Source organism: Takifugu rubripes, chromosome 8 (genome assembly GCF_901000725.2).
Source record: "Takifugu rubripes chromosome 8, fTakRub1.2, whole genome shotgun sequence".
Lineage (NCBI taxonomy): Eukaryota > Metazoa > Chordata > Actinopteri > Tetraodontiformes > Tetraodontidae > Takifugu > Takifugu rubripes.
In genome coordinates, this window is record NC_042292.1 from 1908697 (window position 1) to 1925261 (window position 16565).

Consider the following 16565-nt stretch of genomic DNA (forward strand, 5'->3'; position numbering starts at 1 on the left):
TACAGAAACGGCCCTGAAAACACTAAAAAAAACAGTCCAAGCATCTGCTCAGTCTTTGGTTATCACCTTGCTTGACATATCAGCTGCAGTTGATACAGTTGCCGACCACATCCTTCTCTCCATTCTCTCTGGCATGGGCATCACATGGCAATGAATTTTCCTGGTTTAAATCGTACCTATCTGGCCAGTCCTTCCTTCCCACAACTGAGCTCCTGGATTTCCAAGCCAGCCAATCCATCCATTACATATTCATTATCAATATTGACACCATGCCTCTTGGCTCTAGCAAGGCAAAATCTTGGAGTCAGGATGAGTTTTTCCTGATCATGTAGCCTCAATCTATTCCTAATTCAACTTCAGAACAACCAGACCATTCCTAATCCAGTATGCCACTCAGCTGCTGGTACAAACCATGGTGATCTCCCACATCGACAACTGTAATGCTTTTCTAGCAGGTCTCCTAACAGGTGCACCAATGTGGTGACTGTGCTTCAAGCGGCCCAGAATAATATGTCACATCTGATCTTCAACCAAACGAAGGGGGCCCATGCCATCCCACTGCTGTCGGAGGTCCACTGGCCACCTCTAGAGGCCAGCAAATAAGTCCAAACCACTTAGGCTGACCTACATCGTACTACCTGAACAATCTTTCTGGAGCTCAATCTACCCATCGTACACTGAATTCCGCACATTTTCTGACAAAGCCACGTGAACAGGCACGGCATTCCAGACTTTTCTCATATCTTTTCCCCTCCTGAGTGTGGTCAGAGCCTGGGAAACCCTCTCTTCAAAAAGCTCTTGAAGACAAAGGTCTTCCATGAGTACCCGCTCACTTAACAGCACTTGTCTTTCTCCTCCTATTTTTACTCAGCTCTCTCCTTCCACCGTCTTCATGCTCACTAGGTTGTGCAAGGCACTATTTTACTCACAATAGTCTCAATTGCATAGTGTCTTGTGTCTCTCACTATAAGTCACTTTGGTCAAATGCTTCTGCTAAATGACTCATATGTTTTTGAACCTTTAATGTGGCCCGTGGAACAGGATGTAATGCTATATTCTACGTAGGCAGTCTGTTGAAAAAGTTCCCTAAGAACCCTATAAAGGTGCATTTCAGGACTCTAAAGATATAGCTTGAACTTTTTGGAATGTGAAACTTCAAAGCTTCATCTGTGGAAAAGGAAAAGACAACAGTACTGAGATCTAAAGAAGATAATTGTTTAATAAGAAAATGAATATCTATTTCTCCCTGTGGTGTTCTGTAAGTGTATGGGTTGTGGCTGTGGTGGCATTGCATGTGATGCATTGTGACCTGGAAGTTTCGTCACACCTCTCAGCTTTTCTGTAAACTGCATTTTGACTTCCTCATTTATAGCCGAAGAACATTTCCTCTTTCGAACGTGTGTGTGGGCAGAGCTTTGAAGAAGGTCTGCTTCGGTGTCCTCAAAAGTCGGTCCAATCTACGCCTCGTGGGGAAATGACTCCATTCTGTTGCTGGCAGTAACTAGTTGGAAATACTTTTGCGAGGTCTGCTGTGCTGGAGGCAGTGGGAGTGCAGCACTGGTGAGTACGGAGGAACTGCAGCAGAAGGTGGTGTACAGGAAGAAGATCCAGCACGATAGTGTGCTGATTGTTGCCTGTCTCCTCCTTTAGAGCATCCCATCATATGGATTTATAACATCACTGGAGCAGAGAATGGAGAAAGTGACGCTGTTAGCCTGAGGATCTCATTACAGGCAGCAGCATACATGCTTGCGTATGTGTCACGGTGTTTTTCTTGTTGAGCGTGTGTGTGATGTCGGGAGACACCAGCACCTTATCATGGAGGGGCAGGTCCAGGTCCGTGGATGCTCCTGCCAACGTGCCCCCGGCCACCGGGGATGGCACCCTTCCAGTGAAGATTATTAAAGTGTGTTTCCTTAGCAACAGTTCCAACCTGTGCAAGAACTTCAAACTGGTCCGCTGTGAGGAGGGCTGGACTGTTGGGGTAATAACATGGATGTCTGTAATCATTTAAACACACACTTCAGTTCTGGCTTTGCATCGTTTGGTTCTCAGTTTACACTATCTTTAAAGTTAAGATAATGAAGTAATAATGGAAATGTACAGAAGAACCAAAGTTGTATACTATAAAAACTATAAATTGCTGTACATTTTCTCTGCGCCAGGCTGTTATCAATGTGGTGCTGTCCAGTGGCTGTGTGGGTCCAGACATAAAATTTAACCTCTGTTATGGCCTCCTCCTCAAACACCTCAAGTCCTCAGAGATCCACTGGCTCCATCCCAGTATGACCATCTTTGAACTTACTCAGCGCTATGAGCAGCAGCACCTGGAGGCCGAATGGAGGTCGGTACACGTCTCAATTCACAGGATATACTGCCGCAAACAAAAGTTATCCGAGCTGCGTCAGAGAAAATCTCCCTGTTTGATCAGGTATGATCTGAGGATTCGATACATCCCATCAAGATTTATGGAGAAATTTCAAGATGACAGAACTACTATGCTCTACTTTTACCTACAGGTCGGTTGTAAACACCTTTCAACATGTAGTTACAGAGCTATATTTAATTCCAATTTTATGCTTACATTTGTCAGCCTCTGCATGAAGGTTGTGGATTTGAATCCCAATGTAGCGGCCTTGTCTACAGTCCTTGTATTTTCTGTGTCTGTGTGTCTGCGTGGGTTTTCACCAGTTCCTCTAGACAAATTTCCAGTCTTTGAGCAGATGTAATGACAGAAATCCCCAACATGTCGTTTAGAGTTTGTACTCATGTACTTGTGCATACTGAACCGCAGGTACGAAGTGACTATATGCACCAATATGCCACAAAGGTCAGTGATGGGATGGCGTTGCAACTTGGCTGCCTGGAAATAAGGTAATGGCAACAACACTACCACATTGAGAAAGATTTGAATGTACAGCAATGTCTGCCCTCTTGGTCATCGTGCATTTAAAAGGAATTTAAATATTTTCCCAGGATATTAGCAAACATGTAACATTTGCTGCATATGATTTAAATATGAATGTTGTCTTCCGAAGATGTCATCCACACTTGCCACATATATTAGAAAGCTGGGCTAGTTTTAAATAATACCTCGACTCTTATTTGTTTACAGGAGATTCTATAAAGACATGAACCCTAGGGGACTGGAGAAGAAGTCCAACTTTGAACTTTTAGAGTAAGTCTTACCTTTATTTTGGACATTGAAACCTTTGTCTTCTGGGTGGGGGGAGAAGGGGTAGGGGGTTAGACGTAAAAGACAACAACCGTCATTGTATGGAGTTTTTGAAAATGAGTCTTCATTTCAGGAAGGATGTGGGATTAGACATGTTTTTTCCCAAAGAGTTGGTCAGCAGCATGAAGGTAGACAGTCTTGTTCCACCACCATGTTCTGTGACACCATAATATTTGTAGCAGACGACAAAAAGTCACTGGCGGCATTGTTTCATTCACCAGCCCAAACAGTTGCGTCGCCTCATCCAGCAGACATTCCAGGGCTACTCCACGCTGAACCAGGAACAGTGTATGATCAAGTTCTTCAACACTCTGGCGCAGTGCTACAGTTTCACACAGGAGAGATTTGCATGTCAATTGGCGGTGAGGGTGACATTTGCATGAGAAATTTGAAATTCCTTCAAAAATTCTAAACTAACTTGTGAAAGTTTGTCTGCATCTTCTAGCACGGCTGGAATATCACGATAGACCTGGTGGTCGGGGCTGACGGCATCAGCCAGCAAAATGAAAATTCCTCAGTGAGCTCACATTTTTTTCTCTCTCTTTCTCCATATTTATTATGTAGCTATTTCATCAAGCATGAAGGTCCTTTGATATTGGCAGATGTTAAGTCTGGAAGCTATTTATCATAAGCACGGTGCAAAAATACGTTGCAGAACATGGCTGCCATATTGATCTATGTCATGTACAATGTCAGTTCTGCAGGATATTATTCATAAGATGGTGCTCCTTCTGGTCTTTTGTCTCTTTTCTCCTTAAATGAAAAAAAATCTTATGAATATAACAAACATTTTCCCACTTTCCTTTAACCTTTGCTTCTTTTTGCAGCCAACACATCTAGCCACGCCCTCTCAGGTGTGCAGCATCTCCTGCAGTGCCGAGAACGACGGCCGGGCTCTGCTCACTGTAAACATAGAGGGAGGCAAACAGGTAGCTTAATGAGGGACAAGGTACCATTTACTTTGTTTTGGTGGAAGCTGTTTGGAATCAATCATTTCTTGTTTGTGTGCTGTCTGATGCCAGCAGTCTCTATGCACTAAGCTGTGATTCTTATGTATTTCGGCGTGGGGTAAAACTTTAACTCTGAAGAGTAACAGTGTGTTCAGCCGCTACTTTTAATATTGTTTGGCTAATGTTAGCTTTAATAGGGAAGGTTGACCATTTTTGTGATTCATTACATTCAGTGCAGTTTTTAAAAAACTGTTTAACATGTTAAACCTCTAATGTAACAAACAGATGTTTTTGTGATGTGTCACCCTGCAGCCACTGTCTGTTTTTACATCTTCTTTGGCTGTGGCTGAAAACATGGCCGACTTGATAGATGGTTACTGCCGGCTGGAAAGTACCAGTGAGACCTCACTCATCGTCAAACCCAACAAAGGTACACTCTCACATAAAGTTTTAAAATCTGTAAATTGTGGATCGATAATGGTTTGATCCAGAATCTGCTTCCATCAGGGAGAGGCACAAGACAAAAACTACCCAACATCCCTGAACAGTGAGCGTTTTATTTCATACATTATCACCATTTCTAAGGTCTCATTGATTTTAAAGCTTCTTGAATATTTATTTCAGTAAGAATTTTTGTATTTCAGCAGCAAACCCAGTGAACCTGCAAGAGATGCGACCACACAAAAAATGAGTATGTGACTTAAAGTGTGCGATAAAGTGGAAGGTTTTTTTTTTAATTGTCATTTTAATGTGTTTGGTTAGTTTCAGATTCTGACATTTATTCTGAGATTATTGAAGGCAAAGCTTCGATGAGTCCCAACGGTGAGTCAGATTTTCCCATTTTTTGTGCACGTATGTAACATCAAGTGAGCAACACCTCTCCAAACCAGGGTAAAGTGATGGGTCGTTTGGTTGAGAGTCAGTACATTCACATTTGACATTTCCGTTAGATACAACAGTTTCTTGTTTTGGACTGCTGTGGCTTGCGGAAGGTTTCTCTTTCACCCAAACCACCGATCACGAGGTGTCTGTAGAACAACACTTGACTCTTGTCTTTAAAACATTCTATATTTGAGATACACCACGATATCACACTGCTAATAAATAGTTGATGAACTATTTCTCAAGGCGTTTTTAACAGAAATAAACAAGCAAATAAATAAATTACCAGTGCCTTTAGACTTTAAAAGAGCATTTACAAACAAAAGACTTCTGTAGAAATCAATTCATTAATAAGGTTTTATTTGACCTTATAATAAATAAGATGAACTAAAGGTCAGGAATTACTGTATCCAATTTTTTTCTCTTATTTCCTATTATTATTTCATAATATCCAGACAAGAAATTCCAATGCCAACAATTTTATGTATAAAGGTCAATTCCAGCAACAACAAAAAACCCCAAACCTCATTTGTTTTGTGACAGTTGTTCAAAATTATTTCTAAAAAAAATCACCACTGGGCTAGAGTGTGGGTCATGAGTTGGCAAAAATGATATCTTAAACGTTTCTGCTTGTAATACATATATTTAAATCAATCAATCAATCTTTATTTATATAGCATCTTTTACAATCAAAATTGTTTCAAGGTGCTTTCCAGAATCCCAGGGCCTAACCCTAAACAAGCAACAGTGGCAAGGAAAAACTCCCCTTTAACAGGAAGAAACCTTGAGCAGGACCAGGCTCATGTAGGGGGACCCTCCTGCTGATGGGGGGCTGGGTAAAGGAGGAGAGGGGGGAGGACAGGTAGAGGATAGAATGGGTAGAGATCAAAGAGATACATTAATAATAACAAACTGCTGGTATGTTGTCTTCTTTGGTCATGAACTCTTCTATCAGCTCTGCCTCTCAGTCTTCACCCCCCTCCAATAATTAACCACTGAGGTACTTGGCCAGGTTGCACATTTGTTGGCCACCTAGCTCATGTTTTGAATAGTGTTTTGAAATGGCAAACATTTGACTTTGTGTCAGACCGTTGTGTCTCATGCAAAGAACTTTGTTTGGTGCATTTAGAAAGAGACATTTTGTATTGGAAAATGTGCGTAAGGCAAAAAATATGTTTAGAGTTTTGGGGACATGAGAAGAGGATTTGCTCTCTGTGTGTCAGTAAATATTGTGCCATGCATGTCATTTTAGTGTTTTAGCATTTGGAAAGCTGTAGTAATAAACAAACCCAATGGTCTACAAATATCAATTTTTAGAATGCTGATAATTTTGTTAGTTTTGTGACCTTAAGTGTGGCCACTTTTTTCCATAGAAAAGTTCAAAATCTCCAGAGATGACATCATTGTGGGGGGGATTCTTGGTGAAGGATTTTTTGGAGAAGTCCACAGTGGAGTTTACAAAACCCAAGTGAGATTCTTTTTTTTTTTTTGAGTACCAAAATAATTATGTCAATGACAGTGAAAGTGATGCATCCGCTGTGTGTCTGCAGACGGGGGAAAAGCTAAGCGTGGCCATCAAGACCTGCAAGAACTGCTCAGCTGATGTAATGGAGAAGTTTCTCAGCGAAGCCGGTGAGCGCACTGTCACGGCAAGGTTTATTTAAGGCACTGACACTTCTGTGCGCACAGTAGAAAGAAAATTGAAACTTCATACTGTACATAGTAAAGAGCACTGATATTTCTCTCACAAATATCACTCTTTGAATGTTTGTAATTATAAAATGACTGTATTAACAATCATATTACCATCGTTTTGCTTTCTCAGTTCTGCAGTTCAGGGTTGTGAACCTATTGTTAGTGTAAAGGTTGTTGCTCAATTTCCTGTTGCCTGGGTGGGGTGTTTTGGTTTTGGCTTTTAGGTTTTTCGCATAGAGAAGAAATTATTTGCATCTTGGCACAGAGAAGGTCATAAGTCATGCCGCATGATGGCATTACACCAACACTAATTTGAAGTGAAAAATAGGTAGAGATGACCCAAAATATTTTACTAATGTAGCATATTTAAGGCTCACAGTAAAGACATGTTGGGCTTTTATCACCATGGGTTTTTTTTATATTGGATTTTCTATTTAACATGAGGAGAAAGTTTGAAATGTCAAATGTTGCTTCTTTGTAATGCAGGTGTGATGAAGAATCTTGATCACCCCCACATTGTGCGACTGATCGGAGTCGTTGAGGTCGACCCAGTGTGGATTGTGATGGAGCTCTATCAACTTGGAGAGGTTTGCCCGTGCGTGCATGCGTGTGTGTGTGTGTGTGTGTGTGTGTGTGTGTGTGTGTGTGTGTGTGTGTGTGTGTGTGTGCAATAATAAAATTGCAAGACATGGAGCTTTTTTGGATTATTGTCATTGTGCTTGGTGCATTTCTACGAATACTGGAGATTGTGAACTGTTTCCAGCTGACAGACTGTGTGTTGTCTCAACCATGTGCACTTAGAGAAGCTGCACAAAAGTGATCAGAACTTTATCAGATGTTTTGCTCTTTGTGACAGCTGGGGAACTATCTGCTGGAGCAGCAGTACACACTGGCCACAACAACATTATTATTATACTGTCTGCAAATCTGTAAAGCTCTGGCCTACCTGGAGGGACTCAACATGGTGCACAGGTAACAGCAAAACACACACACACACAGAAATAGAACAGAAATATCTGCATTCTATTTCAAACTGTTTGATGTCTTTGCTGCAGAGACATTGCGGTAAGGAACATCCTGGTAGCTACTCCTCAGTGTGTGAAGCTCGGAGACTTTGGTTTATCTCGTTACATTGAGGAGGAAGAATACTACACAGGTAGATGATTTTATTTGCCTTCAATATATGTTCCAAAACTCCTCAAGGCTATATTTCAAATTTTTGATGTTCCGGTACAGGACTGAACGATTATGTTTAGAACCATTTAAAAGCTAATAGGGCTATGCCAGCAGATAGCGGCATGTGGCTATAGATAGCTTATATTGCTTTGAGTCCAATCTACACCAAATGAAATAGAAATAAAAGGTACAGAGTTTCTATCTTCTTTCCACTGTAAAAGCCAAATTATTATATTATTATTTCTGACCTTTCTTTTTTCATTCAGCCTCAGCTAGCCGATTACCGATCAAATGGATGGCACCTGAATCCATCAATTTCAGGCGCTTCACAACAGCGAGCGACGTCTGGATGTTTGGTGAGAAACATCTGGATCCAATCAACATCTCCAGAGCAGCAGCAGTAGAACTAAAGGTGTTTCCACACAGGCGTTTGTGTATGGGAGATCTTCTCAACAGCCCAACAGCCATTTTTCTGGCTGGATAACTGCCAGGTGATCGACCAGTTGGAGTCAGGTGTCAGACTCCCCAAACCTCAGCTCTGCCCGCCCACCCTGTACTCCCTGATGTCCTCTTGCTGGTCCTACGAGCCAAACTCCCGACCCAAATTCTCCCACCTCGCTTGCTCCTTCAGGTAGACACAAAAACCCCCTTTCAGTCACTAATAGTGCGGTTGGATTTTTAAAGAAGCGGGTGGTAACTGGTGGGTTTATTTCAAAGTGAAATTCACAGGATGGAGTCGGAGCAGCAACCAGGGGCGAGGAGGGACAGGCCACGCCCCCACTCCACAATGATGGACCCAATCAGCACAGAACCTCCACCAAAGGTAGCAGCTCAAATGATACAATCATTCATTATGACTTCTGTGAACTTGTGAACTTCAATTACTTTCCTTTGGTATTAAGTTAATGAAGCTAATGGGCGGAACATTACTGTTGATTTCTGTACGATGGTATTCAGACGGGTGAGAGTGTCGATAGGCTGCTTATATGGGAATAAAAGAAACCTACTTAAGTACCTTCACTTTATAGATTTTCAAATCCTGACTTTATATACGGCAGGTGTGTCTTTCTTGTTATGGCTCTTTATATTAGTATTATTTAAACCTTTCCAAACTGTCACTGCTGTGTAAATAATTTTTTCATTTTTCTACACAAGCCGTCCAAACTCATGGGCCACACACTTCCACGAATGGCCCTGCACACACAGCAGGTGTGTTTCTTCCTCTTTCTCTTCCTCTCTTGCAGACACACACACACACACACACACACACAAAAATAGAATTTTAGATCATGTCCCACATACCAACAAACACAATCTTTGCGTTCGCATGCGTGTAGAGAAGAGAGCAAGATGTCAAGCCAGAGTGGGAGCATAAGCAGATGCTGCACATGACGGACACTTTACAACGACAAAGAATGGAGATGCTGATGGATAAAAAGTGGTTGGAACAAGAGGAAAGACAACTGGTAACACACACACGCACACACACACCCAGACAGACAGACACACACACACACACGTGCAACTGTTCCAGGGCCTTTACATTGACTTCTGTTCATTCCACTCAAATATAAAATCTCCTTTGTGCTCTGGATATTTCTCATTTTTCCATCAAATGGTTTTTGTCACAGATGTTACACTAGCCCCCACTTTAATTGTTTACATACATGAAATCAAAGCCAGACTGGACCTATCTCACACATCCTGTCTTCCTATAGGATCCTGTTGTGCGACTTGACTCACACATCAAGGTACGGATGAGAGATCTGTAGGGTGGCCAGTTTTACTTTTTGTGTTACTCTTGCTCGTATTAAAAATGTGTATTGTATTGTCAAATTCAATCAATCAATGAATCAATCAATGAATCGATCAATGAATCAATCAATGAATCAATCAATTATTCAATCAAACAATCAAATACTGGTGAGACCCAGTCTTGCCAGAAAAGACGCTTTCTCTGCAGTGCCACGTTTAAAAAGTGTCTGAAATGTTTTGTTCTGTATTTTACAGTCATTATTTCTAAATTAGCTGAATATTTGCTGCATGTCACAACAATTTGCTGTAGAACATCTAGTCAACAGAATTCACTTGATGGAAACATTTTTCATGATGGGACCTTAACTATAACCCCCCCTTGCATAACTATAAGGTACAAATCCAGTTTATTTAATGGATAAACTGGGCGTGAAAAACTTTGAAAGTTTACACGTTATTTAAATTCAACACTTTTTTTTTTTTTTTACAGCTTTGCACGATCAGGTGCCATTTCTAAAGCAGCTCATGCTAAAAAAAAACCAAACATTTAGTCACATTTAGCTTCAAACCATGTTCAATAGAAGGGTGTGATGGTTTTAAGTCAATTTTCAGGATGTTTCGACAAAATCTGCCATCGTAGAAATATATTAAATAGATGAATTTAAATAATAAAAGTAACATAATGTTAAATCAAACTACTAAATCTAAATTTTTAATCTAAATTGTTGAATCTAATTGGGTGACACAATTATATATTTAGCTATTAGCTTTGAAGGAACGTAAGGCACTTGGAGGGACTATTTATAAAACAAAGTAAGGCTTCAAAAAACATTTGCTGTATTTACAGAATTGAATAATAAATTAAATCTGGGGATAAGACCATCTTTAAATCCATCCTAAAAACTGACTTCAAGAAAAATGTACACCTCTTATGTTCAAAAGATAGGTGTAAATTTTGTTTGGCTTGATGCTGAACATGATAAAATGCTACTGTTATTTCTAGCATAAGCCACAAACAAACAACAAATCAAAAATAGCATATGCATGTGCATCCTTTCCTGATTTTTTTATTTGTCTATTTCAGACTCCTCCACAAAGCCCTAAAGATCGTGAGTACACGTTAAAACTCATTGTTTCATTGTTGTCTGTATAAGAGATAAACCTTGCATTTGTTTTACTTCAGATGCAAAATTAACTGTTTTGCAGTACAATGACTCGGAAAGGCAAAGGCCAATTATCAAACTCGCATGTGAAGCACTACTGAGTAACAGGAGTCAAGCAATAGAATCTAAAATGTTCAAAATGTGCTACTATTTGGAAAATGTCATATACTATCTTTGTCAGGACCTCCTGAGAAGCCTCCAATGCCGGCCGCCATCTCAAAGGTAGACAGAACATCTATCTATAGATCTATCATCTATGTCAGTCAGACCAAAAGGTTTCAGCCTTTTTTTGTGCCGTTGCAGCCTCGGCCCACAGCTGAGCTAGACCGAGCGGGCGATGAGGTCTATACCGGCGTGACGGCAATGGTGAAGCAGGTGGTCCAGCTGAAGAATGACATCAGCACCCTGCCCTCCTCTGAATATCCCAACTCTGTCAAAGTAGGTTCATCACCACCGTGTTTGAAAGCTGAAAATTGTTCCAAAGTGTTGCTGAAACAGTGGAATACGACATTTAAAAACAAACAAGCAATAAAAAGGAATATTACAGCTAGATATTTTATTTTTTATATTTCCATTTCTGCCTCTCAAAACTCCCGAAGCATTTGCGCAAATATATAATTGACCAGCTGGTGGCGGTGTTGCGCTGCAGCATATTATCAGCTCTCAGGCTGTTTTTTGGCGTAAATGAACTTGTAACCGTGGGGTGAAGCACTGCTGCATAACCCTTTTTATGCATAACTGCATAACTTATCTATTATTTTATTAAGAGTCGGGAAAATATATTTTTTTCCATTAAATTTGTATTTGTTAACCCCTTACCTACAATAAATCTAGTCAGCAGTAAATATGGTAGTAATGCATTTATCATTAGTGGTAATTGCAGAGTTATAACTAGTGCTATGATGTCCAGCGGGGATCAGATGTGCATTTAATAACTCATGCAGGCGTTATTTAAGGAGGATGCTTTTTTCACATTGATTGCACACTCTTCCCACCCCCCAGGCACTGGGTGTGACTCTTCGCAGTCTGATTCAGAGGGTGGATGAAATCCTGCCTTCTCTCCACTGCTCTGTCACCACTGAGGTAGGCCATGCTTTTGGTACAGGTAGGAAAGTGAGAGACCTGCTCCTGTTTCCATAGGAATTCGTGGTAAAATATAGAGTATAGCGCCAAATAGAGAGAAATCCAGGGAAAAGAGCTTAATTTTATAAAACACTGACTTGAATCGGATGTATTTACTGTATCGAGAAATGGTTTGAAGAAATCATCTTGATTGTTCCAGGGAGGTTAAGGGTTCGCAAAGTATCTATCCTTCCGTAGCCAGACAGATATGAATTACCGGTAATTTATTGGCTGACATTCCTGCACTTAAACCCTGGGGCTTTTACCTCGAAAGGACTAAATAGTTGTGCATTTACTTATTTTCCATAGGACTAACAGATTATATCATTAAAATGATTTTTTTGAGTATCTGCATTACTATCTGTTTTAATATGAATAATTCTTCTGACAACTTTAAAATCTGAAACAGTCTATGTTGTGGACTTCTATGATTCAGATCGAAGGCACCAAGAAGCTGCTGAACAAAGATTTGGGTGATCTGATCAGTAAGATGCGGCTGGCCCAGCAGAACACGGTGACCTCACTCAAGGAGGACTGTCAGCGGCAGATGTTGGCAGCTGCCCACACTCTGGCTCTGGACTGCAAAAACCTGTTGGACGCCGTGGACCAAGCTCGTGTCCGGGCCAACCTGGCGAAGCCCAGACCCATCTCACTGGCAGCAGAGGACTGTGGGGAGTGAGGAGAGTCTGTGGTTTTGGGATTTTGGGGTTTTATTTGGGATTTTTTTGGGAGGGGGGGTTCAAAATGATAATGAATAAAGTGACTTTGTCCAACGTTTACACGGCCAGTTCTGTTTTCCACCCATCTGCAGGGTTCTACCCTAGAAACCACCGGGCATAAAAAGGAGACAGCACAGTAGGAGATGCATCATGGTATCCTTATAAATGTTTCTGTTCTTTCTGTCTGTAGCTCAATGACTAATAGTTCTATAAACCATTCATTTTTTAAAGACAGGTAACCCCAAATTTCAGCATGAATCATGGAAATGACTGTTTTTTATGATGACTTTTGGTCATTTCTGGGACGCACCGACCAGGAAGGAAACAAAAAATGGGATTATGGATTATGGAATTATCCCATGAATGCAGGTTCTAGTTTATATTTTGATGAATAGAGTTTGAGCCCATACACACATGCCATAGTCCTGAGCATTCTTGGAGCTCATATCTATCTATCTATCCATCCATCCATCTATCCATCCATCCATCCATTCATCCATCCATCCATCCATCCATCCATCGCTTCTTAATCCAGCGTTCATAAACATTTAACAACATAAACCGAAGCTTTCATGGTTATTTCTGTAGAACACAAGACATTTAGGATTGTGTATTGAGAATGTAAATCAAATTTTATATAAATTCAGTAAAGAAATTTCACTCTCCTCCAGCTGCAAATGTCGAGTCAACTGTACTCCTAGAATACACAATCCACCCTGAACAAACTGATTTCCGTGAATGTACACAACCATCTCCCAGCCTGCACTTATGCACACAGTACTAGGAGCCACATAGATGACATAGTTATAAGAGTTAAGCTCTCAATGCACAGCCAACTAACCCGCCACATACAGTATATATGCCTGACTACCAGGGAAAAATTGTCACATTCATTATTTTTTTTAATTCCCCACTTTTTCTAAGGCAATTAGCCCATTTAATCCCAAATTTTTCCCAGACACAAAAATATCCAAATCATGTGTCATTAGTATCCCTTTGAAACAATCAATCATAATTTTTAGAAATTTTCATGGAAAAGTGTGTGAAAAAGTGTGTTTTATGATCGGTCACAATTGTGACCGGTGGGATACTGTGTTGTATCAACCAATGGACAGACTGAATATAGGTCTATTTGACCTGTGCAGTGTGTTTGTGTGTGTGTGTGTGTGTGTGTGTTTGTGTTTGTGTGTGTGTTTGTGTGTGTGTGTAAGCATGCGAGTGTGTGCGCACGTGCGTGTGTGTGAGCGCGAGTGTATAAAATCCTTATATCAAAGGCTAGTTATTATCACTTTTAAAAGCCTTATACTATCGGCTAGCAATATGAATATTTGGAGCACCGTTATGAATATTGAGGTTAAGACAAAAAACAACAACAATCATCAATGTATTTCAACATTGTAACTTTAGTGCAGCTTACTTTAGTGCAACATTCATTTGAAAATGTTCATTTTTAGTGCAAAATTCATTTGAACACATTCATTTTTAGTGCAGTATACATTGAACACACTGAACATGGAGGTAAACATTTAGGATAGAGGTAGCCGGCTGAACATGCTTTCAAGTATAGGCCTACACTGACTGACTGAACAACAAAATAAAATAGGTTGTAGAACAAAGAGCAAAGCAACACCTTGAATAACTAAAAAATAACATCTTTTCCTGGAACATTTATGACATTTTGATGGGTATTTTTTTTCAGCTTTTCTTCCTAGACTCCAAAGTACTGTTTGTTTGTAACTGTATGCAACCACTTGTGTGTGTGTATGTGTGTGCATGCTTGTGAACTCTATGTCCAACTGCATTCTCCTGTCTTTCCTGTTTTTCTTCTACACTCCATGGTACAGCTTGAAGCACTCAATGTGCAGTGGTACTTTGCATTTCTCACATGCATAGGTTGTGCGTTTCTCACAATTGAAACTGATTGCAATGCTGCATGCCTTGTCTGGGAACTCATCTTGATCCAACACATCAAGAACTTGACTCAAAGTAAATCTAAAAGAAAACACAGCAGAAAGTTTGGTAGTTAGCTAGCTAGTCTTCCTGGGGTCCGTGTGTGTGTGGTGTGCGTGTGTGTGCCTACCTGTAATTGCGTGTGTGCATGCATGTGTGGAAAGTTAGGTAGAATTAGTTAGCTAGCTAGTCGTGTGTGTGTGTGTGTCTGTGTGTACAATTAGGTACAAAGTTAGGTAGCAGCAGAAAGTAAGGTAGAACAGTTAGCCTATGTGTATTAGCATGTAGATACAATGGGTTATCCCACCGGTCACTATTGTTGCCAGTGACATGTTTGTGAGTTCTATGACCACATTAAACAAAGTTGAGTAATTGCAAATGCATATATCAATACTAGACACCTTAAACATGATGTGTACCAAAAATCTATGTCCTATCTTTATGTTAACATATTTTACTAACCTTTTCTGTGGGAGCTTTCTTGCCGCCATCCTCTTCTCTTGGCGCAAACACGAAGTGAACAGCTCTGGTCATGTGACAATTTACAGTAAATGTGCGACACTGCACGTATTTCATTGAGACCCTTTATTATTTCAATATCTGCTGGAAATGCATTGATAGATCATTTAGTAACATTTTTATAGCCTTAGAAATGAAACATTTTTTTACGGTCACTATTGTGACCGGTGGGATTAAATGGGTTAAAATACTGTAAAAAACAAATTTTGGGGGGGGGGGGTTGTCTACTGCAGTGGACATCGGAACTGTTGGACGCCGTGGACCAAGCTCGTGTCCGGGCCAACCTGGCGAAGCCCAGACCTATCTCACTGGCAGCAGAGGACTGTGGGGAGTGAGGAGAGTCTGTGGTTTTGGGGGTTTTGGGGTTTTATTTGGGGGGGGCGGGGGTTGGGGGTGGGGGGGGGTTCAAAATGATAATGAATAAAGTGACTTTGTCCAACGTTTACACGGCCAGTTCTGTTTTCCACCCATCTGCAGGGTTCTACCCTAGAAACCACCGGATATAAAAAGGAGACAGCACAGTAGGAGATGCATCATGGTATCCTTATAAATGTTTCTGTTCTTTCTGTCTGTAGCTCAATGACTAATAGTTCTATAAACCATTCATTTTTTTAAAGACAGGTAACCCCAAATTTCAGCATGAATCATGGAAATGACTGTTTTTTATGATGACTTTTGGTGATTTCTGGGAAGCACCGACCAGGAAGGAAACAAAAAATGGGATTATGGAATTATCCCATGAATGCAGGTTCTAGTTTATATTTTGATGAATAGAGTTTGAGCCCATACACACATGCCATAGTCCTGAGCATTCTTGGAGCTCATATTACGGCAGGATCAGAATTCCAGAGTTTCCAAGTCCAAGTAGAAAAAACAAACAAGTTGTTATCAATATTTTAGTGGCACCTAATCATCTATCTATCTATCTATCTATCTATCTATCTATCTATCTATCTATCTATCTATCTATCTATCTATCTATCTATCTATCTATCTATCTATCTATCTATCTATCCATCCATCCATCCATCCATCCATCCATCCATCCATCCATCCATCCATCCATCCATCCATCCATCGCTTCTTAATCCAGCGTTCATAAACATTTAACAACATAAACCGAAGCTTTCATGGTTATTTCTGTAGAACACAAGACATTTAGGATTGTGTATTGAGAATGTAAATCAAATTTTATATAAATTCAGTAAAGAAATTTCACTCTCCTCCAGCTGCAAATGTCGAGTCAACTGTACTCCTAGAATACACAATCCACCCTGAACAAACTGGTTTCCGTGAATGTACACAACCATCTCCCAGCCTGCACTTATGCACACAGTACTAGGAGCCACATAGATGACATAGTTATAAGAGTTAAGCTCTCAATGCACAGCCAACTAAC

General features: G+C 40.4%; 1 protein-coding gene across 2 annotated transcripts; it reads left to right on the forward strand.

The window, feature by feature from the left end:
• The first annotated feature begins 1357 nt into the window (after positions 1-1357).
• LOC101067972 (protein-tyrosine kinase 2-beta-like) lies at positions 1358-12915 on the forward strand. 2 transcript variants are annotated; one of them, XM_011619157.2, is made up of 30 exons: positions 1358-1560; positions 1651-1984; positions 2166-2344; positions 2432-2519; positions 2795-2874; positions 3116-3178; positions 3309-3363; positions 3457-3597; positions 3681-3752; positions 4063-4164; positions 4498-4615; positions 4693-4732; positions 4830-4876; positions 4948-5007; positions 6441-6535; positions 6618-6699; positions 7249-7349; positions 7619-7734; positions 7818-7918; positions 8205-8294; positions 8365-8569; positions 8656-8761; positions 9094-9147; positions 9276-9404; positions 9657-9689; positions 10778-10802; positions 11038-11078; positions 11160-11294; positions 11859-11939; positions 12415-12915. In XM_011619157.2, the coding sequence occupies exons 2-30, from the start codon at positions 1793-1795 to the stop codon at positions 12655-12657; spliced, it is 2874 nt and encodes a 957-aa protein (XP_011617459.2). In that variant the 5' UTR covers positions 1358-1560; positions 1651-1792; the 3' UTR covers positions 12658-12915. The 2 variants fall into 2 exon arrangements, with proteins under 2 accessions (XP_011617459.2, XP_029696576.1); XM_029840716.1 differs by having other exon boundaries at positions 4833-4876.
• Positions 12916-16565: the final 3650 nt, after the last annotated feature.